Source organism: Merops nubicus, unplaced genomic scaffold, assembly GCF_000691845.1.
Source record: "Merops nubicus isolate BGI_N331 unplaced genomic scaffold, ASM69184v1 scaffold10476, whole genome shotgun sequence".
NCBI lineage: Eukaryota > Metazoa > Chordata > Aves > Coraciiformes > Meropidae > Merops > Merops nubicus.
Window position 1 is genome coordinate 112,493 of NW_008614441.1, and position 23,469 is coordinate 135,961.

General features: G+C 41.7%; 1 protein-coding gene across 1 annotated transcript in view; it reads right to left on the reverse strand.

Annotated features, from left to right (window-relative positions):
- TECRL (trans-2,3-enoyl-CoA reductase-like) overlaps positions 1-23,469 on the reverse strand; it is a 61,657-nt gene that overhangs the window by 25,777 nt on the left and 12,411 nt on the right. The window contains exons 2-3 of the mRNA XM_008942242.1: positions 20,997-21,048; positions 602-646 (exon numbers count right to left, since the gene is read on the reverse strand). Of these exons, the coding sequence (XP_008940490.1) occupies positions 602-646; positions 20,997-21,048 (97 nt within the window). The remainder of the gene's footprint in view (positions 1-601; positions 647-20,996; positions 21,049-23,469) is intronic.

Below are 23,469 nucleotides of genomic sequence, written 5' to 3' on the forward strand. Positions count from 1 at the left end.
ATATTAGGAAGCCCCAACAGCCACTGGCATAAGATGTTGCCATGGCTGCAATACTTCTTTTCTCTTTTCCACTTTATGTATCGTGCCTCCCTTTCACTGTTGACTGTTTAAGTCAGTGAGGGTGCTAAATTCCACCAGCTGCTGGGCCCTCATTTGCTAGGGCTCTGCAATATTACGTGTCCACAAACCAAATGCCACGCAGTCCATGGCAGATTCATCTCCCACTGCCATGTCCACCAAGAACTGTTGTACTGACATAGAAAAGAGGATCTCTCCTGGAGCCAGTTGCATCTTCTGATGAGGCTGTGAGCAAGTATTAAAGCTTGCAGTGAGTGAGGGGAGTGGATGGTTTTAGAACTACCTTATCTTCGTTATTTGATCGTATACTGTATTATGAAACATTCTTATTCAGCGGTTATGAAAACCACTAGTTTCTTTTATTAACGAGAAAACTCATAAGTTAATCACCAATATCAGTTAATGAAAAAGTACTAACAGTTCACCCAATAACACACAGAGAGTGAGGAATACTGTTAGGAAGAGAACTTGACAAGGAATAGTAATATGTTAGGTGGCTGTATGCAACCAGAAGAATACTTACTGCATTCTAGCTGCAGGCCAACACGGGAAGGGTACCACTGGGGACCTGCTCAAATCACAAAGCATGGATGTTAGTTTCGTGGTGGAGGGTCTGAATTTACATATGACTTCTATGATACTTCATCAGCTTAAGGATGTTCCCTAGAAGCAGATTTTTAAATGCTCTGGTTTAAAGTTTGCTTCTAAATGGACACTAGCCATTGTTATTAGATGCTCTTTGATGATTTTGGACAGAGACTCATCAAACAGACTCAGGTTTCCAGCTGCAATTGTTTCTCTCGGTGTCAGGGCAAACAGGCAATTGCCATGGAAAGACTGCAGAAGGGATCGTGGCTGTTCATACTGTTAACTTGTCCAGTTCTTTGTAGTGCTTGAATGCAGAAGGCTGTGCCTCTACAGCTTTGCTGGCTGAATGGTCACAAAGACACATAACTTTGTGTAGCACAGGTACACTTTGTTTTGCTGTTGAAGGTTTTTTGGGTTGACCTGGCACGTTTTTGGGCTGACCTGGAGCAGCCTGGGGAGACCTTGCACAGCAAGTGCAAACAGTGATTTGTTTGTCATCTTAATTCAAAGTCTGGCTGACATTGGTCCAATACAACCATGGTTTTCTTTAACCCTATCTTGTGGTTGCTAGTATTCCTGTATTTAAAAAAATGACAATGTTCCTGTACCTTAAACAAATGGAAAAAAAAAAATTATTCACAATAACTGTGATCAAACATGGAGACATCTGCCTTAAGAAGCTGTGGGATTGACTTTCCTGGAGATAGTCAGGCCTCATCTGGGGAAGACCATGTGAAAACTTACAGGACTTGAAAGTTGGCCCTGCTCTGAGCAGAAGCCTGGATCAAATGAGCTCTGGAGGTTTCTTCTAACTTAATTGTATTTCAAGATGATTTCACTGGCTGCCAGCTGGAGGGGAAGGGGAGATGAAGGCAGTGTGCACTGCACTCACTGTGCAGTGACACCTGGCACACTCTCATTTCAAAAGCACTTGGTCTGAATTTTGTAGGCAAGAACAGACATTAGATGAACCCATGAACCAAGGCTAATAGAGGGAGGTGAGACATCCATCAAGTAAGACGCAAACATTTTTTCAAGGTTCCACAACAATCCATGGCTATTAAAGATAACAAAAGGAAGATAGAGAAAGAGCAGCTGTCTGACTTGTCAAGGAAGATATGATTTGCTCCAGGACAGCAGATATCAATAGTTATTTGGGAGCCTGAAATGCAATGTACTTGTGTTAAATTGGAATCTTTCCCCCAGCTCCCTCCCTCATATTACAGTATGTTTCAATAAAAGCCAATTTACCTGATCCTGTGGCAATGTGCTTTTAGGTATGGCTCATAATCTTCACAAGGGCAAACAGAGGTTGTGCATTTAAGCACATCATCCCACATTTCCAGTTCTTTAGCCTCAGTACACCATCATGTTCAAACATACTCAAAGGTTTAGACAGATGGAAGTGTGCCTTTGCAGCTGCTTGTCTGCAGTGACCTTGTTATCTCACCGCCATGTCTTTCTGGTTTTCAGACCATCCTTGGTGTGTTGTGTGCATTTTGAGCTGGAATTAGCTGCCAGGGTGTTCTTTCCCAGCTCTTACTGTTGGTCAGGGGCGACTAGCTAATATCAAGTGGAAAAGCTATGCAAATGGAGTAGAGGACAAAGTCCAAACACGTCTCTATTTCTAAGTAAGTTGGTTTTAGTCTGAACATGAAAGTTTCCCACTTTTGATCTCTACTACCACCAGATTTTAGCAAGGATATTCCCATGTCTTAGCTGCCCATGGCCCTACAAAACCCAGAGTTGCTTTCTGGAGGGAAGTGTGACCCCACTTTACTCCACATGAAGTCTCAGAGGTCTGACTGGTCTGGTGTCCAAGCCTGATGAGACTCATTTCAGAGAAAGGATATCCCACATTTTCTTAGACGTTCGATATTTATCTGCCCATCACTTGGTAACAGTTAACCAAAGTGACCCTGGGCCCACTTGTCACCATTTACCTGCCTTCTTCCTGTGACTGTTTTCCACAGCAATCCTCCAGAGCTTACACTAGGACAGCCCTGGATTTCTATGTGGCAATTAGGAAGGTATTCCAATCCAGCCTGGCTCTGGCAAACACAGATTCATATCATTCCTATAGGATCAGAACTCTCTTTTAATAGTGAAAAGAAGCCAAATGCAATGACTAATTGTCACCTATATTAATTTTTGTTATTGCCTGTCTCTTGGATACCTAGAGCCAGTACTATCTGGCAGAATAGCTTTACCTGCCATCAGAAGTGCATGTGCACACCTGAAAGCTTTGCCTGTTCCTCTGCTGAAAGGTTTTTCACAACTTCCTTGATAAGTGACATCAACATTGTTCTTCTTCACTGAAAAACCTGATCTAGTGAAAGACATCCCTGCATGTAGGTGACTAGATTAGAGGACCTTTGAACATCCCCTCCAACCTCGAACTCAAACTGTTCTATAGTTCTATTCTGTTATGACTCAAAGTTCCTTTTATGTGTACAGGATTCCTTTAGTCTGGAAGTGTAAGCAAACCATGATGAGTCTTAAGCCTTTTACCTTACTCCACCCTCTCTGTCAGGAATTTGTTTCAAATTTGTGGAAAAAAAACTTTGTTTTTTTTTTTTAAAAAGTTAAAATATTTTAATGCTATTACCTTTAAAGCATTGCAGTTTTTCAACACAAGATGGTAATTTTTTTTTGGAAAGTGACTCAATGCTTACATTTAATAATCTGTTTTTAAAAACAGACATGAAGAAAAATATTTAATTTTGGATGAGCTATTTGTTGTATCTGCCAGTATTTAAAAGAAAAATTAGAACATAATCAAACTGACATGATATATAAAAACTGAGAGCCATCTTTAATTGTATCATACCCAACTCTGAAACCACCTATTAATACTGGTGATAAAAAGGAGATGTAGTCTTATTAAACAACCATACAAATGCTTGCTAAAATGAGACCCTCAGTGCTATGCCCAGCTGCCAATACCACTATGCAAAGACCCACAGAAAACCAAGTTCTACTGGTCCCACTGCTCTCACAGTTTGGTTTTTCACTGGATTATTACTAGAATTTCTGTAAACAAATCAGCTGACAATCACAGGAACTGAGGACAGTTTGAAATTCATCCGAAGGTACTCTCTACCTACATGATTCAGATTGACCTTAATGTGTGCACCACTACTTAAATCTCACAAGATATTTTGAAAATATAACAATAAAGAAATCAAAGTACTACGTACTTCTTGATAGTTATGAAATTAAAGAGGTCAATCTAATTGTTATTGTTTCATGAAAAACTTGCCATAAAAATTCTTTAGTCAGCTGCCTGTTCTGTAGTAAATTATACAGTCAAATGCCTGTGTGTCACAAAGAATTTATGAAGTTATATGGACCTTTATGAGAGCAAAGGTGTAACATGATGAAGACCTCTTTTACTAGGAAGTTACATGTGTTCCTCAGAACACAGCCCTGCAAAAGTTATTCCACTGGAGAGTGAGAAGTCTAAGAAATGCAAATCAGAGCTCACGGACACAGTTTGGAGGTAATTAGCAGATTGACTTTCCATGATCAGCTAATTTTATTATCAGTTAAATTGATTGCTTTTCATTGTATTTCACCACCCATGCATCTCTAATAAAAAATAGCCTTAATAATTAAAAGCAATGCCTGTTGTGATATGAACAGGACAATATGAACAACAAAATTACTAAATCATCAGCAGCATGTTGTTTAAATTTGGAGAAATACAGGAAATTCTGGGGGACACTGCAGCACAAATATACCTTATATGATCACAAAATATCACCCATCAGGTGATAAACGTAAAAGCACTTGCTCATGTGATCTGCACATGGCTGAAATGCATTCCACCACCTTAACCAGATGGTAGTAGCAGTAGGAAGAGATTTCTAGGAAAGATTCTCATATTAGTATGTGTGAGGTTTGTAGTTTTGTGCATAATGTATAGAAACAGGCAGGTACATCAACACACAGATGATCTGAAAACTTGCCAAGGTCTTTCCTTGACAATAAATGCTGAATGAAAACAGTTGTTCCATGACCGCAACCTTAAACATCAATGGTCATAAGTGTTGTGCCTCTTGGTTGCAGCAGGCGTGTTTGAGTGTTCTCAGGAATACTTCTGAGAAAAGAGGAAAAGATAGAGATATCACTGTGCTGACAGTTGCAGCCTTTGCTGGAGTGGAGTTTGCATATCCTTGCTTCACTGAGCTGACAGCAGGGAAGTGGATGCTGAAATGACTTGAAGCCGTTGCTTTCTGCTTTTATTTGGAAGAAAAGGCTGTGGGATTTCTTGTGCTAACATTGCACTTGAGTGATTCCAGAGCATGACAGCAGAAAGCAAAACACGTCTCAGAAACCACAGTAAAACTAAGCTGGGCCACCAGACCAAGAGAGAAAGTACCTGAAGCTGTTAATTGCTACTTACTTACTTGTCTTCCCTGTAATAAATGACGGCCACTGAGTACTGTGATCTGAATGATGAGAGCCCCCTTGAAAAATTACAGCTCTTAGCAGCAAGCCTGGGGCAAGCAAGGCTCCAGTGTCTCTTGACTTGGCCACACTCAAAAAGCCCTTCTTGGCCACTGATCAAAAGATGTTTTGCTGTCTTGACCTGTTAAATGCCAGCACAGTCACCTGAGTCTTTTTTTTCAGGGCTAGTCCAGAGAGACCAGCTTAAGCCAGGCCCCCTCCACATACTGCCCAGCTGTACTGGCCTGGCACCATACTGAGCTCCTGAGCCTACCTGGACTTGCAGGAGCCAAGCTACCAACTGTACACTGCTTCTCCCTTTTGTTAAGACTTCAGGGCACAGGGCTGGCCTTGGAAAGACACTTCCTGGATCTGGAATCATTCATCTAGACTGCACTTTTCTGGTACAAGCACCTTTGATAGGGTATATCAGAATATTTAAAGAGCAGGAGCAAGGTCTTGAACCAGATCCATGTTTTTATGGGAAGTCAGTGAAAAGAGCAGATCCAGTGTGTCCTGTTCTGTAAAACCTCAGCAGTGTACTGAAATGGATGCTGTTTTTAATGTCTCAGTACCCAGGGATAAACACCTTTTCTTTGTCAGCTTTTTTCTCAGAGTATTTTTTCTCATTTTTTAATTTGCAAGCTTTCCAGGGAAGATCTCTGGCCATGTGTTTTACAGAGACATCTTGATCTTTAGTTGCTATGGGGACACAAATAACTACTTTCTTAATGACATGGGGAATTTGAAAAAGGAGTTATTTGATCTTAAGCATCCATTTCTTCTGGTTTTTACAATACATGAATGCATCTAGCTGCAACCATACCGCTTGCACAGGGAAAGCAAGCAGTGAGCTGTCTGAATTGACATCTTCAGACATTGGCTAAGAACAACAGTGCTAAAGACAGGGCCTGGGTGAAGGGCAGGACATCACACAATCCCCACAAACCACTAAGCAAGCAAGCCCCAGCCTGACGAAGTCTCTTAAGTGCTTCCTTTTTAGCTGTCCATTTGATTATTCCCATTGGCTTTAAATGTTTAAAGTCTGTGAGCATCCATATTCCCTACATAAAGTAATGTAACTATTACCCTGGCACCTCCACTGAAGCTCCACATAGCTGATCCAGAAGGTTTTTCAGAGCTTACTCAATATCTCTGTAGCAAGGAGCATTTTGTTGCCTACAATGTCTGCAGCCATTCCCCGTAAAAAAATACCAGAATTTCACTTTTCTTGCTCAGGATCTAGCAAACAGGTTAGCCCTGACATTGGCTCCTAGAAGCTGTTGACCTGAGACTGTGCCTGGGTGTGAAATTCCAGCCTATGAGACTGCACTGCATCTTGAGATACAAATTCATCTTATGGTATTTTCATTGGAAAAAACATATATAAATGCCTGAACTCCCTGAAGACGAGAATGCTCCTCTTCTCCCACACCACCCTCCCTGCACCTTTTTTTTTCCCCCTGAAAAAAAAATCTCAGACTTCAGCTATATTCTGATCAGGCAATAATGGACAAATTTCTTAAGAGTCAGCATAGTTTATCTTAATGAAGATCAATTGTTATTAGTGGCAAACAGAATATTATTTGTCATTTAGAGGTCAATTTATGTCACCAGCAGATTAAGGTTTCAATTTGCTTTCTGAAAAAAATTGACACTGAAGGCAACTGTGGAAATTCAGACAAGAAAAAAGCATCAGAAAGGAAAAGCAAGAATGCATGCAACATTTAGATGCTTATTTTAGTATTTTGCTATATTGTTTCTCCTTTCCACTTCCAAAAAAAATTTGAAAAAGGAAGAGGAAAGTCAGCGCTGTGCATTTCAATTTTCTGTGTAGCCTGCTGCAGAAAGTATAATTAATTTTGATCTTTCTGTGTGGATTTGCATTTAAATTAATGTGCGTGGGCAAGAGAAGGGAAAAGGAATGAGGCTCACCTTTTATTTTATTAATAACAACCTTAGAGCAGAATACAGAGAAACAAGAAAATAGATACTCTGCCAAGGCTGGAGCTTGAAGCAGAGCTCCCACAAGGGACTGCCCGTAAGGGAGGTGTGGAGGTGCTGGCTGCACGGTGCTGCAGCAGCAGGGTGCCTGTGGGGCTGGCTCCCCTCACCTGGGCTCCAAGCTGCCTTTCCAGCCTCTGTCGTGCCTTGTTGCTGCCCGGTGCTGGTGGGCAGGGTGAAGTTGGGCTCTGCGTAATGGGTTTGGGGAGTCTTTTAATCAGGGACACCCAGGGAGGGTGGCGTCCTGTGAGGTGCACTAAAATAGCACCACTGAGTTTGCTTCCTATTTGCAGGCAGTTGTGTTCTGGCTCTGAAATCCCAACCCCAGTTGAAAGAGAGATGAGTAATTTATGCCCACTGAGGGTTTGTGTTCCAGCAGTTATCTTTGTCTCTCATTCTGTTGTCTCTACGAGTTCGGAGAGGGTAAGAAATATAGTTGTTGAGCTATCAGGCGGATGTGAGAAATCGAGCAGGATTCTCTTCCTAAAAATAAACTCTAGCAGTGAAGCCTTCACACAAAGGGCAACCCAAACATGAGAAACTGCACGTTAAGGAGCATACATTTGTTAAACTAAATATGTGTCTCATGGACTAAAAATAGCCTTCATTCTCTATCTACCTGTCCATATTCTAACATGGGATTTTTAAAAACACAGCTTAATGTTTGGTAGTTTATGAAATTGGTTGCTGTCTATCCAAATCCCTAACAACTCAAATACGTTTACTGGTGTGGCAGTAGCCAACTCAGCCAAGGGTTTCATAGGCAGCAAAGCAAAGCATTTAAGCACAGGTACCTGACCATCCTTGTGGTCTCAGAAAACATGAGCTATAAGATATAAAGACCTGTTTTAAAATGTTGTCTCTTTTAAAACCTTTGCTCGTGTTCCGCCTGTGCCAGATTTTTAGAGAACAAACAGTGCTGTGCCTTGCAGTGTTACAGGCACTCTATGTTTCAGGACATTGATAACACAGGCCATTGCCTCCTCACTTCAGAAAGCTCTAGTTTGGATAATGCCACTATTAGGATGACTGCTACGTCCATTTGGGTAGAAGCTTTCCACAGAGCAGCATGAGGGCCAGAGAGCAGAGAACCGGCGAGGTCGCTGTTGTACCCCACACTATTACTTGCACGCTGTCGGAATGTGCTGCAGTGCTGGCACACACTACAGAAGGCTTGGGGCCCTGATGATTTAAGAAAGTACCTGGTGGTCTAACAACCACAGCTGATAGAGCAAAGATGGCTCAAAAACTCACGTGTGCTTCCATTTCAGATGTACTGGGCAGAGGAAGGTCCTATTCCAGACTCTAGCTATGTTCCTATAAAGCCATTCCTTAGTCAATTAGCTAATCAAATACACTAATGAAGTATAATTTTCTTTCAATATTTGACTGTCCAGGGGATAGTGCTCTCCCCAGCCTCTAATCTAATCAGGATCCATTCCCTTGCTAACCCCTAATACCAATGCTTTTTTTGTATCTAATGGCCACACCAATGCCATCTACAATTAACTGAACACATTTGAACTGACATGATTTCTTTCTTAGTGCAAAATTAACTTCTCACAAATTCATTGGTAAATTCACTGAAAATTAATCCTCACTAATAACAAGGCTAAGTTGGAGTTTCTCCACAAACAATGAGGAAAAGGCAGCAGAGATCTGCCCTGTTTTGGCAACAGATCAGACACTAGCATGCGAGCCAGAGGCTCAGTCACGTTTACATGTACTTCCTGGGAGAAGTTTATTGGGGTAGTTTAATTCCCCCATGCCACCACCTTAATTAGGCGAAGCAGAGACTTCAGTGCCTCAGAAGCACTGCTACAAGGCTTGGGAAGCTGCTTTTCCCATCTCAGCTCTACAACAGAGGACAAACGATTTTCCCTGTGCATGCTGCAGTTCCCCTGCTGTGCAACGAGGCTATAGTACCTTTCCAATGAATAGAGACATTGTGAGCATACACAGCAGACATGGCTGATTCCAGGTCACCTCCTGTGCATGCTGTGAGTGGTGCTCTGCCCCACATGGAGAGCACAGGACCTGCATCTCAAGCTGTCCCAGCAGGAAATGAGCCCAGGCAGGCTGTCTGCACATCAGCCATGAGGCAGCCACGTAGAAAGAAGTGTAACATGCCTAACACTGATCAGCAAACTGTTTTTCCACAGTTATACTGACACAGCCTATGAGGGACTTGATTATGGTGAAACTGCTTGGTATGTTCATTACCACACTTGAGGGATGACATTTCATCCTAATCTATACAGCAAACACCTAATGGCCTTTGAACACCTCTGTTGAAGTTCCTCAGTAAATGTTACAGCCACAGCTCCCCTAGTCTGTTTGTGAACTCTGATCTTGTGCTCTTACGGTAGAATATTAAAAAAAAATACTGTCTTCCCATTAGTATGTATTTAAATGAGAGCAAAATTCATTGTTCAAAACAAATAAACTACTGGCACAATCTTCTGTTTGTTCTGCTTCTGTGCCATTCAATACAATTTTTGGAGATGGCCTTCTTATTTGCAGGCAGAATTAGTTGAAGGTTTTAAATAAAATTTTTCATGGTGTAGAAACATGGGTTCTGTTTCAGAATTCAGTTGTTTATGGAGAAAGTGAGGTAGTAGGTGTCAAACTCAGGAAAAAAAAAAAAAGAAACTAGTCTTGTGCTCAGTGGCTGTCTTACTTGTCTCTTTTCAGCCTCTGGTTTTCCAGCTTTAGTTCTCTTTTTGCTTCTTCTGCCTCTAGATTTTCCGTGTGTTTGGACTCACATAACTACTTGGTTCAAAACAGAAAGTTTAGGACAGATCTTCAGAACATCAAGAACAGTGTCTTTTTTTAGGGATCAGAAAAGTTCCTTCAGCAAAGGTGGTGCCACACAGGCACTTCAGTGTAAATTAAGAAAGTCCTTGGCAAGGGTCAAACTAAACAATATGTCAGCTTTCTACCTGGGAATACAGCAACCACTGCTCTCGCCTAATGGATACTAGGGTTATCTCCAGGAAAAACTGGCTTCCTTTCTTAAAGATAAGCATATTCCAGAGAAGTCTCCATCTGCTTTTAGCTAGACACTGATGAGCTTTCCAAACTTTCTGAGATCCCATGTATTTGTGTGTTTGTTTTCAAACTTCCATAAAAGAGACTAAAATAATGAGAAGGGGAAGGCAGTAGGTGAAACACCAAGTAGCCTTGGAGACTGGCTTGAGGTAGACTTTTTGTCTTGAATCTTTTGAGAGTGCCTGTTACCCCTGTTTCCCCTGGTATGTGATGAGGTGTTTGAGTCCTTCATTGAACTTTGAGACTAGATGGTGGGCATAGGAATTAGTTTCAACCTAATGGCAGCTGGTAGACTGACATATCTGGGCGACTAGAAATAGCTGAATGCTAGACTGGAATATGAGAGAGAGATGTGTAAAGGCAGCTAGCATCCATTAGCAGCAATGAGAGCCTGAGAGTGGGCAAGGTCAGTCCACATTTTACATCAACACAGCTTGTGAATGAGCTGCAGAAGCAGTATAACTCACACATCAATTATTTCAATGGTGAATCATTTCCAACAGCAAATAGACTCAATATCATTGCAGTTTGGGGACAATTTAGAGAAAGGCAGAACTCCCCTCTACTACATTATTTTTATGATGAGTCATTTGTTCAGCTCCTTGTCTTCAATGCAACGCTTTCATTAACTTGAAACAGTGGCAAATATCAAGTTTTTTTTAAAGCTTTCTTATTTTGGTTGGTCTTAGGGTTTTTTCTCCCATGCCTAAACAGGAAAATAAACAGGTTACAAATATGAGAGAGAACACTCATGTAAACAAGCATAAAACAAGTCACCATTACTGGGTGGCATCCTTCACATTCAGGTCTGAACAGCCTCCCTTGCTCCTGCCCTGCTCACCTGACCCTGCCCTCAGAATTGCAGCTACTTTTTATGTCACACCTCCTCTTGGCCCTGCAGAAGGTGGGGACTGCAGAAGCACAGCCAGGGAAGCAATAAGGCAGAGCAAACCTGGGGAAAAGTCTGACCTTAGCAGCTGGAGCTGCTGCCTCTTCTCTAACCTTTCTAACAGAGGTGAAACCATGGGCCTTGTCATTTTTTTCTCATGCTCTCCCAGCATTTTCCAAGAAGAAGGTAGATTTCTCTCATTCTGGCATGGAAGATTCATCTCTTCTGTTATCCAGCATCTATTTGCTCTATTTCATAAGAAGTCCCTGGGACATGTCATGCAGACATATTCCATGTACCTTCTCATAAGAAAAAGCACTGTTTCTTTCTATAAAGCCATCTGCCCAGCATTGGCATCCAAAAGTACTGGTGTACAGAAACACTCCTGTGAAAAACCTGAGGTAGATGCAGAGCATGTTTATATGCCTGAAGTGATCTTCACCCTGCTGTAATCAACAGGCTTCTGTGTTACTAACAAACATAAAATTCTTTCCACAATTATGAAGACCCACCAGGGCTTTTAATATCTTGAGTTCCTTGAATGAACACAAAGCTCACATGAATCTGGTGGTGAACACCAGGTTGATGCTCCATGTCTATTGGTTCTTCAGACAAAAACCATAACACCTGTGTTTAAATTGATGTAGGAGCTATTTAAAAAACAAAATTATTTTGTCAGCTTCTATTAACAGCTCAGTAGGCTTTAATTCTTCATTTAATCAGAGACCAGATATTCTCTAGGGCCAGGATTATTTCTGTAGGGCCTTGCACTGTCCTTTTCTCAGTTGAACTACAGGCACTAATATAAGGCACATTGTAAACAATAATAGGCAATTCCAGTAAACAAATTTTGTTGTTCCTCATCTAGATCTATCAATTAAATCTACTGCAGAGGCAAAAAAAGCAAAGGATCTAGCTATGAAATTTCCTTTTCTTAATGAGGCATTTAAATAACATATCACATTTGTTCTCCAGTTGTTTACATAGGATGTCATTTGTGATGCATTGTTAGAGCTCTGTAAATCTCAGCTGGGAACAATATCCCAGAGAGCAGAGCGGGCCAGTTCTGCTTCAAGCTACATCTCAATAGATTCACTGCCTTTTCTTTTATTATATTACTCATCTGAAATGATATCTGTAATCCTGCTAATGAAATGCAATAACATCAGAAGCAGCAGCTGCCAAAACCAGAGAAATAATGTGAATTTCCATTAAAGTTTTTGAGTTGATCTTCACTTTTCCTATTGCTTGTTTAAATATTGCTGGTTTTTTTCTGAAGGTTATCTTATTTCTATGAGCATTTAATAGATAGCCTGGCTTTTGTTTTAGACACCTTACTCCCTTTGGTTCAATAGGTCATTAGGTATATATTTAAGTCATTCTTTGTCCCAAATATTTCTTACGGGATCACAGCCAAAACAGACAAAAGATCCCAAGATGGATGAAAAGCAGGTTAATTACTCTTATTTTATGGAGGAGAAAATGAAGCTTGGAAGGGAGAAAGTATCCAGCACACAATTCACCCCAGTCAATAACGTGACTCCCACTGGTTTTGAATCAAGTCTCAAAGACCTAAATCTTAAACACCACATTTATTTCCATGTGGATCAGAAGACTTAAAAAATCCCAGTTAGCCCTATGGATATAATTATTTTCTTTAGAAGACAAAAATTATTTTAAAAATATGACCCTAAAAGTCTTGCTTAAGCTCTTATATGACTAAGTACACTGCTTCTAAATCAGCTGGGTAAGTGAAACCTCAGCCATGGTTTCCTAATGCACTACATAATGAAAATGTTCTTTGCAACCACATGTACAGTTCAGAAAGCAAAATTCCAGGGACATCTTATCAGATGATTTTCAGACTGATTTAATATCTCTTTCTCCATAACTTACAATGAGATTCAAGTGCTCAGCAAAAGTGAACTGCAAGTGCCTTGTCTGGTGCTTGTTCCCATATTAAGTCAAATGAAGTTGGGCGCAAGAAGTCAGACATCAGCACCCCAGCTAGACATGTCTAAATGCAAGTTATGGGCTTTAGTGGTGTTAACCAGAGGCACATCACAAAATCACAGATAGGTAAGGCTTGAAAGGGACCTCTGGGGACCATCTGGTCCAACCCTGTTGCTAAAGCAGGTTCACCTAGATCAGGTTACACAGGAACATGGCCAGGCAGGGTTTGAAAGTCTCCAGAGAAGGGGGCTCCACAATCTCTCTGGGCAGCCTGTTCCAGTGCTCCATCATCCTCACAGTAAAGAAGTTTCTCCTTATGTTTAGGTGGAACTTCCTGTGTTCCAGTTTGTGCCTATTGCCCCTTGTGCTGTCACTTGGCACCAATGAAAACAGACTGGCCCTAACCTCTTGACCCCCACCCTTTAGATATTGATAAGCATTGATGAGATGCCCTCTCACTCTTCTCTTCACCAGGCTGAACAGACCCAGGTCTCTCAGCCTTTCCTTATATGAAAGATGTTCCAGTCCCTTCATCATCTTCGTAGCCCTCCACTGGATGCTCTCCAGTAGTTGAACTCTCTCTGTCTCCCTTGAACCGGGGAGCCCGGAACTGACACAGTACTCCAGATGTAGCCTCACTAGGGCAGAGTAGAGAGAGAGGAGAAGCTCCCTCAACCTGCTGGACACATTCTTCTTAATGCACCCCATTAATTTATGCACCCCATTCTTCTTAATGCACCATTGGCCTTCTTGGCTACAAGAGTATACTGCTGGCTTATTGTTAACCTGTTCTCCACCAGGACTTCCAGGTCCTTCTCCCTGGAACTGCTTTCCAGGTGGTCAATCTCTAACCTGTACTGGTGCATGGGACTATTCCTTCCCAGGTGCAGGACTCTGCACTTGCCCTTGTTGATCTTCATAAGATTCCCTTCCAGACCCAGCTCTCCAGCCTGTGCAGGCTGAATGGCAGCACAGCCTTCCACTGTATGAGCCACTCCTCCAACTTTCATATCATCAGCAAGTTTGCTGAGGATATGCTTCGACCCTTCATCCAGGTCATTGATGAATATGCTGAACAAGACTGGATCCAGTATTGACCCCTGGGGAACTCTGCTAGCAACACACCTCCAACTAGATTCTGTGCCTCTCATAACAACCCTTTGAGCTCTGTTGTCAGACAGTTCTCAGTCCATGTCACTGTCCACTCATCTAATCCACACTTCTTAAACTGGTCTATGAGGATGTTGCGCGAGAGAGTGTCAAAAGCCTTTCTGGACTCAAGGCTGACATAAGTCAGGGCTACACAATGGGAAGGTTATGAACACAGCTCAGGATGCAAAATAGTGTCTGTGAAGTGCACAGCACCTTCTGGAGGGCTACACCACTGTAATTTCTGCTGGAGCACATTGTCCGTCCCTTTTAAAAATCAGACAGAATTGGCTTTCTGTAAATTTTTAGTCCCTTTGAAGATAAAAAACGTGAGGCTAACTCAGTTTGGCTTCTTCTTTCTTTTAGCTGTGTTACATCAATGACACCATTCTCAGTTCCTGACTCGTTATTACAAAAAAAAAAAAAAAAAAAAAGTATTCCCAGCTTTCACAGGTGTGCTTCTGTTATTTTGATGGCCAAGTCATAAATTCCAGTTACACAAATCTGTACCAGCAGACGGGCTTGTGTATTTTGTGTAGAGAGATTTACACAGATATGCCACAAGCAAGCTGAGAGGAGGTCATCCTCCCGATACTTCTTCCTGTGCAGATCAGAAATGAAGCCTCCCGGGCAGGCTGGCCTCATGGCTGGAACAGCATGCCAAGGCAAGAATTTTAGTCTGTTCTGACGTGCATGCACTGCAGAGGCAGGGAGCAGTTTACTCACGGATCAAATCCCTGATCGTGAGCTGGGGAGTAAGATGGCAGCGACTGGTTTGAGTTTTGTGGCAGGAGCTGTTGATTACTTTGTGCTTAGCCTTGCAAAACAAAAAGTAAAGAATTTAAGTATATACAAGCCTCACTGTGGCAGCAACAAGAAATTCAAGGAGTTTCTGGTAAACTTAATTGTGTTGACAGGCACAGAGAAGTAAAAAGGGTTTAGAATCACGGCATTTGAGAGATACTGAAATTCATCACAAACTAGTCTTCTGTTGGTCTCTGCTGTGTGAGTAAGACAAAAGGAAAATAAATTATAAATACAAGATGAAATAAATATCGCCATATTTCCTGCTAATCTATTCCTTTTCATTTACAAAGTCAACACAGATGAATAAGCAATTCACTAAGATGAAATCACAGTACTTCTTGGTGCCCATTTGCAATAACTGCCCATCCCTAGTGATTCGCCTTCATTGTTAATTTCCAATTGAGTTGCTATGAGTGCAGAGAGAGGAAAATTTATTGGAAACAATAGCTGGATGTGACTGCCAACCCAACGTGCTCTGCAGCCCTGTGCTGAGGACATAGTGCTGGGCCTATGAGCTCTGCAGTCAGACAGCCTGCACAGCAGGACATTCCCTGCCCTTTTGAAAGCTCACTCATATATGGATTTGAGCTGTTACTCTGGGCTAGAGTGAATTACTTAAGATAAAAATAGGGAGGAAGTGGTTTAAGATTTGTTAAAAGCCATAGATTTTCTAGCTGCCTTTTTGTTAGGGGTTTGCATCCAGCTCAAGGCAACTCATGGCAGGATCAGACCGTGGCCCTTTTTCAAAGATTTTGGCTTAAATATAATTTTTAGCCCTGTCTCCTAATATAGGGCAGAAGAAATATCCCTCTGGAAGGCTCTATGCCCTAGATCTAACTTATCTGGGTCTCTTCGGTTTGTGAGACACATGAAAGGCTCCTGGTTGATTGACAGGCCAAAACTATGAAGTCAGCTTGGGAGAGCCATAAATAGCATAATTCAACTTCTTTCTGTCCCCAGCAGGTGTATTCATTGGGTACATGAGTCTCTCCAGGCATCAAAATTGACAGATTTCATTAACTTTCTTCAACCTGAGAATCCAGCTGTAATAGACAGTGTGGAGAAATCAGAGGAACTGCAGGTTCTCAGCAAGACTGTGTTATCAGACAGTCCTGATTACACGGAGCCGGTAGGCAAGGCACTGGCTTAGCAGTCACTGTTCTCCCTGGTACTGCTCTTAATGACTAATCTCCACAGCATCCTTTCTCACCTCTCTGAGCCTTGCAGTTTAACATCGCAGCCAGCCTCTAGGAGTGAATTACGTGATGCAGTACAAACACTCATCCTCTCCAGCAACAGCTCTGCATACAGCTCTTGTTTTTTAGCATGGGCCTGGCAAAATATGGAGTTATTCCTAAAGCCCTTGCTCTTGCAATCATGCTACTAGCTCTTGGATCTCATTAAAAGCAGGAGAGCTGCAGATTCAGAGCATGCAAATCCTTAGCAGACTTTTTGGAAAGGAGAAAAGAAAAAGGACTTCCTCTGCAAAAGGATTACTTTCAGTATTTCATGTATCTGAAGCTTGTCTTGTGATGTGTAAGCAACGAAAGATTCTTCTCCTTGTTCTTACCACTCTTGTTTCTGCTGTTCTGTGTTTTGAAGATCTGTTTCGGGGTTTTGAGCAAACAAGAACCTGTTGGGTTTAAAATGCTACTCTCCTTCCAGTTGCTCAGCACCAGCTGAGCTGAGCACTACTGACAGGCAACTGTGGGGAGAAGTGAGCTGGAGGTAGAAACAGGTCATTTTGAAAAGGGAAGGAGGGAGAATATGCACAGGCCCTGTGTGCAGCTGGAAAATAATTGTGTGATATGGTAGTTCTGCTTATGTTTGTCCTGTGACATGGTAAGATATCTCCTTGCATTAAGTGATAAAGATCTGATTCAAGGCACTTGGAAGTCAGTAGGAGTGTTTGATAGACTCGGTGAAATGGGGTGTTGGACATGCCTGCAAGGAGCCTCTGATCTTGCTTTTGTGCAGAGCCAGACAGGTATGCTCTGACCAGGTGGTCTGGGGGGTGATGGCATCTAGGGGGCTGCCTGCTCTCCTATGGCTTCTGGGGAACATGCAGGATGAAAGCAGTAGATAAAACGAGGTAGACGAATGCATCCTAACACACTGCCCTACGGCCTGGAAGGAGGAGGCTATAAGAGAGATTGGTCTCCTCCATGAAGAAGGAATAGAACTGTCTTTCTCCTTGTCTTTTTTCTCGAGAGGAAAGCAACAGAAAATATCTCAGCGGTTTTCCAGGGAACATAGCTCTTAGGATGGCTGTAGAAAGTACCTGTAAGAAGCAGCTGTAAGATAGTATAGCAGAATTCTAAAGTTTCATAGCGTGCAGAAATAATGCTGTTTATTATTGAGTGCCATCTACTGACAATTTCTTTCTTAACGATTTACTTTCATTGTCACTGCTTATTTTAAATGCCTTGTGTAACATCTGTTAGTTTAGATGGAGCAGTTTGGAATTTTGGAGGTGAAGGATTAGGAGTTAGTATTTTACTGGGACAGCTGGCAGCTTGTATTGTTCCTTATTCCTTGAGCACCACTTCCCCTCTGCAGATCTGGATACTCTGCACATGTTGTTTTCAGTTCCCTTTTTCTTTCCAGCCGTTGCCAAGGTTCCTCCCATCTACTCTTCCTTCCCTGCCTGCTCCTTCCACATAGAGGGCAATTTTTGGCATCCCTAAGATCACTCTTCTGGCTTCCAAAGTAGCTCTAGTTGTGCTAGCTCCTTGTGCAGGAGGTTGCATCTGTGAGTTGGTTGCACTATTGCTGAGATCTCATTTCCCTCTCTCCTTTCTGTTCTTCTTCTTTCAAGACCTTTTCCAGCAGCTTTTGAGCAATAACTTTGAAAATATTTAATGATCACTGACTGCACTATATTACCTGCCCTAGAAGTATTTTTAGTTCTGTGATACTTGAATTAGCATTATTACAGTTTTTCATTTTTTATCTGTAATATTTCCTCCACCGTCAGTCCAATATATTTTGCAAAGATAAAAATAAATTAGAGGTGAAGAGTTATTGCCAAGGACAAGAGCTTGTGAAATTAAGCCTATAAAGGTATTGAAACCATTAAAAACACACTCTTTACAAAGAAAACACCTGGTACCTAACTCATTATAAGCAACTGAGAAAATGGGACAAGAGGCTTCCTTCTTACGCATTTCAGTTTTGCTTGGTTTCACCTCTGTCAGCTAGGCAACAGAATGAGGAAAATAGTAGTAAAGTCACCTAGTGCACAGCACTAATTTGATTGAAGCTTCTTTGACCATACCTTATATAATACCGTGTGATGGCCAGTAGCACCCAGGCACTCAGCTGCCAGTCAATTTCAGGCAGAAAATACCAAGCAGTGGAAGTGCAGACATTTGTCCACAGCATACTTATATTGTGGAACTCCTTCCCAGAGGATATTGCTGAGGTCAGACCTGTAACTAGGTTTAAAAGGATTAGACAGATTCATGGTGGGCTGGTGTGATATTTGCTATTAAGCATGACAGCCTGGATCTAACATCTGTTACAGAAAGCCCCTGTAGAGCTGATGGCTGGAAGGCTGCAACAGGGAAACTGCTGTTCTCTGCTGACCCTGGTTGGTGCTGCCAGACTCTGCCAGAGCCAGTGGCTACAGTGTCCAGGGGCTCATTCAAAACAGTGGTCTTCAGTCTGGAGAAAGCTTTTGAATTCCCATGGAAATGGCATTTTGCCTTAAGTGGTTATTTTCCTTAAAGAGTTCATGGATTCCCAAATCTCCAGTGACAAAACTGAGATGCCCCCGCCCCCCCTTAACTCAGTGCCTCAGAAAGGACAAGGTTAGGCTTGCCTGTTTTTTTTTCAGTAGAGACAGGTTTGCTGAAGTGAGGACTGAGGAATATTTCAGCCTTTCAGTGGACTTCTAAGCCCATATTCCACCTTTCATAAAAACACAGATCCAAACTAATGTTTGACTGACTTAAAAACTACTTAACAGTAATATGTTATGTGTCACTTGCATCCCATTTCTTTCATTTTAATGATTAACAGCCTTCTGTGCTGTAATTCAGTCTTTTTCCTCCCTTCTTGAATCAGGCAGCAAAAACTGATCAGTGACAGAGAGGGTGCTTGGTAAATTGCTACACATGGGTTCCTCTCACTGAAGGGCTGACAAGACACCAGCTGGGGAGAAAGCTTAATTGCATGGATGATCAAAGCAGAATGTATGAAGACAGGGAGACTGTGCGTGGGAGTGTGTTTTAGCAAGAGTCTATAGGGGAACATGTGAGTCTGGCACACATGAAATGACAGAAATGAATGCATGAGCTAGTACAAAGTAGCATGCTAACCAAAGGCATCCACAGATTAGCTTCAGCCCCTTCTCAGCTCTTGCCTAAAAGAGCTGTATTCCATTAGCTGTCATCTTCCAAACTACAGGCAGAGAAAAAAAAAGTGGAGGTTTGTTCTTTGTGAGTGGGAAAGGAGGAGGAGGGAGGAATCTCATGAGACAACATCACCCAGGCTGAACTGGAAAAGACAGCTCAAAGTAATGAGCTGGAATGGGGAGTAAGGACACAGGACACTGGTACGGTGTACTCCCAGGAATAGGAGGAATTGATGTGAAAAACTGAGAACTGAAAAAGCACTGAAGGCACATCCCAGCCCTTCCATGTGCTGCAAAATGCTGTACTGTCAGAGCTTTGGTTCGTGATTTGTGTTGTGCTTTGTTGCATTGCTTACAGTTTTCCTTTATATTTGGCTCCACTTTCACCACTGGCAGTATTTGAGGAGTAAGATACCTCTAAATATGAAAACAGGTGCCATTAAAATGGCTTATACACAGGCTTGCCCCATTTTAGCCCAAATCCATTAAAAACTTCATTACGGTTAAATTGACATAAACCTCTGTGCCACTGATCTTCAGCTGATTTAAGCTGCATCAATATAAACCTAGTTTCAATTGATTTAAGAAGAATCTAGGCAGAAATGCACTGCATTTCACAAACTGATATGAGGACACGGTCTTATTAAAATATTAAAACTTGTGCACTCAATCTTGTCATATTCAGCTGTGGGGTTTTTGAACTTTTACCATTTTGCGTTTTACAAGCCCTTACAGGGAGTGAAAACAAGTAGTTTTAAAGCAGTCAGGTCAGCAGCCTTTTGCTTCATCAACTGAATCTTTCTCAACCACAGAAGCCGTCAGCTTTTAGTGTTTTATAAAATTCAAAGGGCAGAAGAGAAGCATAATATTTTTTCTACTTACCTTACTCTGAACTCAGACTATTAGTGTTTGACTAAACCTTTTGGGTTGGTTGGTTGGTTTGTTTGTTTTTTTTTTTAAAAAAAAAAAAAAAAAAAAAAAGAACAAAACTGCTCTGTTCTGCTCTGTTCTCTGGCAGGAAGAAAAGATGGATTCTCAAATATGATTGCTCTCACCATTTCTCATGTACAAGGTCCGTATCTGCAGTCTGCATGTGTAAAAATTACCCTCTCCCTTGCTACTTTCTCCCTTCCTCAGGGATATGAAAAACAAGTATGTGATGCTAGAAGGGAATTTTCCCTGACCATTAAGGAGCTGGACATGTCTGAGCCAGTTGAGAAGTCTGTCAAATTGTCTGCGTGATCCCAGATAAGTCATTTAATCACTTTATGCTTCAGTTCCTCACTACAGTAGTTGTTTGATCTACATGGTCTGCTTATGGCCAGTTTGATGCAGTTTAATGTTATTGAAGCTTATCAAATATAACACCAGGAAGGCAAAAGCAGTTGTGGTCTTGAATTGACAGTGTGTAATGTTAAAAAGAGGATAGGATTTTATTGCCCCTCATAGGTTGGCAGTGATAAATTATGCAGACCTCTCCTTTCAGCCTCCCACATCTGCAATAGCTACAGTAGAACCTTAGTGCAAACACTGCTCTTATTTAGCACTGGAGCTGTCAAGCCCGTTTTAGCTTTCATGTGAGATTTCATGAAAAATAAATTTGACAGTTTCTCTAAGCTGAAAGGCCTCTAACTATGCCTCCTGCCTGCTAGCCATGGTACTACTTACATGCTTTGTGAAATTTGTGTTTCACATCAAGAAGGGTAGATGATGGAGCTACCTGGAAAACAAAACAAAACAAAACAAAACAAAAAAGCATGCAAATTAATTTTTTCTGTCTTCTCCCCTCCTCTATTGAGAGATAACTCAATTTTTTGCAAGTTCCTTAGCCAATAATGAAGCAAATCAGCACATTTGCTCTCACAGGTTGATATGTTATTGACTCTCTACATTTGATTTATACATTACCTGGATCACCCCTGCTTGGCCAATGGAAGGGTAAAATCCCCAGGGTCAAGAGGGGAAGCTGCTGGCCCTACCTGAGGCAATAACTGCCCCCAAGATGAAACCAGTGGGACAACTTGAAGGCTTAGCTTTAAAGTTAGGTTCAAGCATACTGGTGCATGTCCTCTAGAGACATGAAAAGGTTTTCCTGAGGGGCAAGTAGCAAAGGAGGCAGTTTCTGTCCTTTCTGCCTGAAATGAGTTTGCTTCTGCATGCTGTTGCTCACGTGCACTGAGGCAGTTCAGGTGACACAGTGTTAGAAGGCAGTCTAGAGGCCTTTTAGGCTCTATTTTATTATGTATATTGATCTCTTAATACATGATGTACAAAGTATCTGAGAAACAGATTTTACTAGAGCAAAAGACTTAGAAACACCTTGCCTTTACAATGGAAGGCAACAGAACACTTCAGAAAGTAGTATGTTGAGCTTGAGATTGAGGTGGCAAGAGGTAAGGGTCTGGTCTTAGGAAGACCATACCTTTGCAGCTGTCACTGATTTAATATTCTATATTGTTCATTTAAGCAAAAAGGCTGAGAGTTAAATGGAACTCTATCTTAACTATAGGAACCTGGTTTGGCTCTAATGAGAGACCTCATCACTGCAGCCAGACAGAGAATGCAGAAAACCACCTTCCCTGGAGACCTTAGGTACCTGTGCAGCATGGGCTAATACCAGTATGAAGTAGTGGTGACATATAGCAAAATCTTGAGGAGCAGTAGAATTTCTTTAGTTTGAGGTAGAGAAACAGCCATGGTACCATTTTCCCTGGCTGGGCATTCATCACATGGTTCACCCCATCTCCAGCTTCCCTCAGTCTAACCAGAACAAATTTCCTGATGTAGCCTCCTTGGCAGTTATACAGGAACCTAACAGTTCTGCCCTGCAGAAGCCTGTCTGTCTCTTTCCATCTAAAGATTTATATGGGCTTTGCTGGGCAATCTGATTCCTATTTCATTGCTTTAATTAGAATGCATACACTTAAGCATTAGTTGACTTACGGAGACTTCTTAGATCTTAGCACCACCTTTAGCCCATAGCCCCACTTTTTCCAAGTGTGATTAGTGATATTTATCTGTGAATATTACTTACTAGTAATATCAGTGAGTTCTGGTGATAATCATGAAAAAGAATAGAGAAGAATTTAAGAAATCCTGGCAGCAGAGATCAGTCAGCACCTTAACGAAGCTTATTTTGTTGAAAAGACTGAGTCTGGAGAACTACTCATGAGAGAAAATAAAACTGCTGCCTCAGAAGCAACACATAGGTATGAAAGAAAAGGATTGCTCTTATATAATTTGACACCCCACACAAATATACAATATACCTGCCATTAGTGCTTAGGAGTAAGCAAACTTTTTTCTAGTAATAATATGAACAGGCAGAGAGCTCAGTACAGATTTCAGTAATCTAAAAGTGTAAAATGGTAACCTGTGCTAAATGGTATATAAAGTTCAGATTTTTCCTAGCTTTTTCTTTGGGTTTAGGTGAGAATGCTTTCTTTTCCACCGTTCCAGAGGGCTTTACTGGACATTGGAGAAGTCCTTATTTGAAGAAATTGCAATAAGTGAACCTCTACTTAAACCCTGACTTGTCTCTCTAATGCACCTGCTAAGCAATACCAACTTCACCCAAATCAAGGCCTGGGCTCCTTGAAATAAAGGATGTACTCCTTCCCCATTCCCAACATCACCAAGGTCTGTGTTGCACCCAAAATGGGTTGGACAGTACTGGTCCAGGAAAGGGACATTGCCTTTGGAGTTACTGATGCCAGCTGGGACCATTTTCTTCCTAGGTAGAGGGAATAATAGGAAAAGCCATCTTATCCTCCTCAGTTCAAAAGGAAAGAAAACATTTTACCCGTATTTGTTGCACTTAAGCTATTCGACACAACATCCGGTAGAAGAGCACACGTCCCTTTCTTGTAATGTGTGCAACCTCTACTCAGTCAAATACAGGAGATAGAGGGGTTTTGTGTTTTCAGAACCTCTAAAATATCTGAAATTTCTTTCTCACACTTTGTAACCTCACACCCAGAATCCCTCAGATATGGATGCAGGTGCTGTTAGCCGACAGTGACTGTATGGCACACAGGACTTGCAGACCAAAATCTGTCCTAGCACAGGGCAGGTGTGCAGGTTTTCTGACCTGGCGTTGCCAGCTCTAGGATAGGAATGGCCTTTTCTGATGTGATGGAGG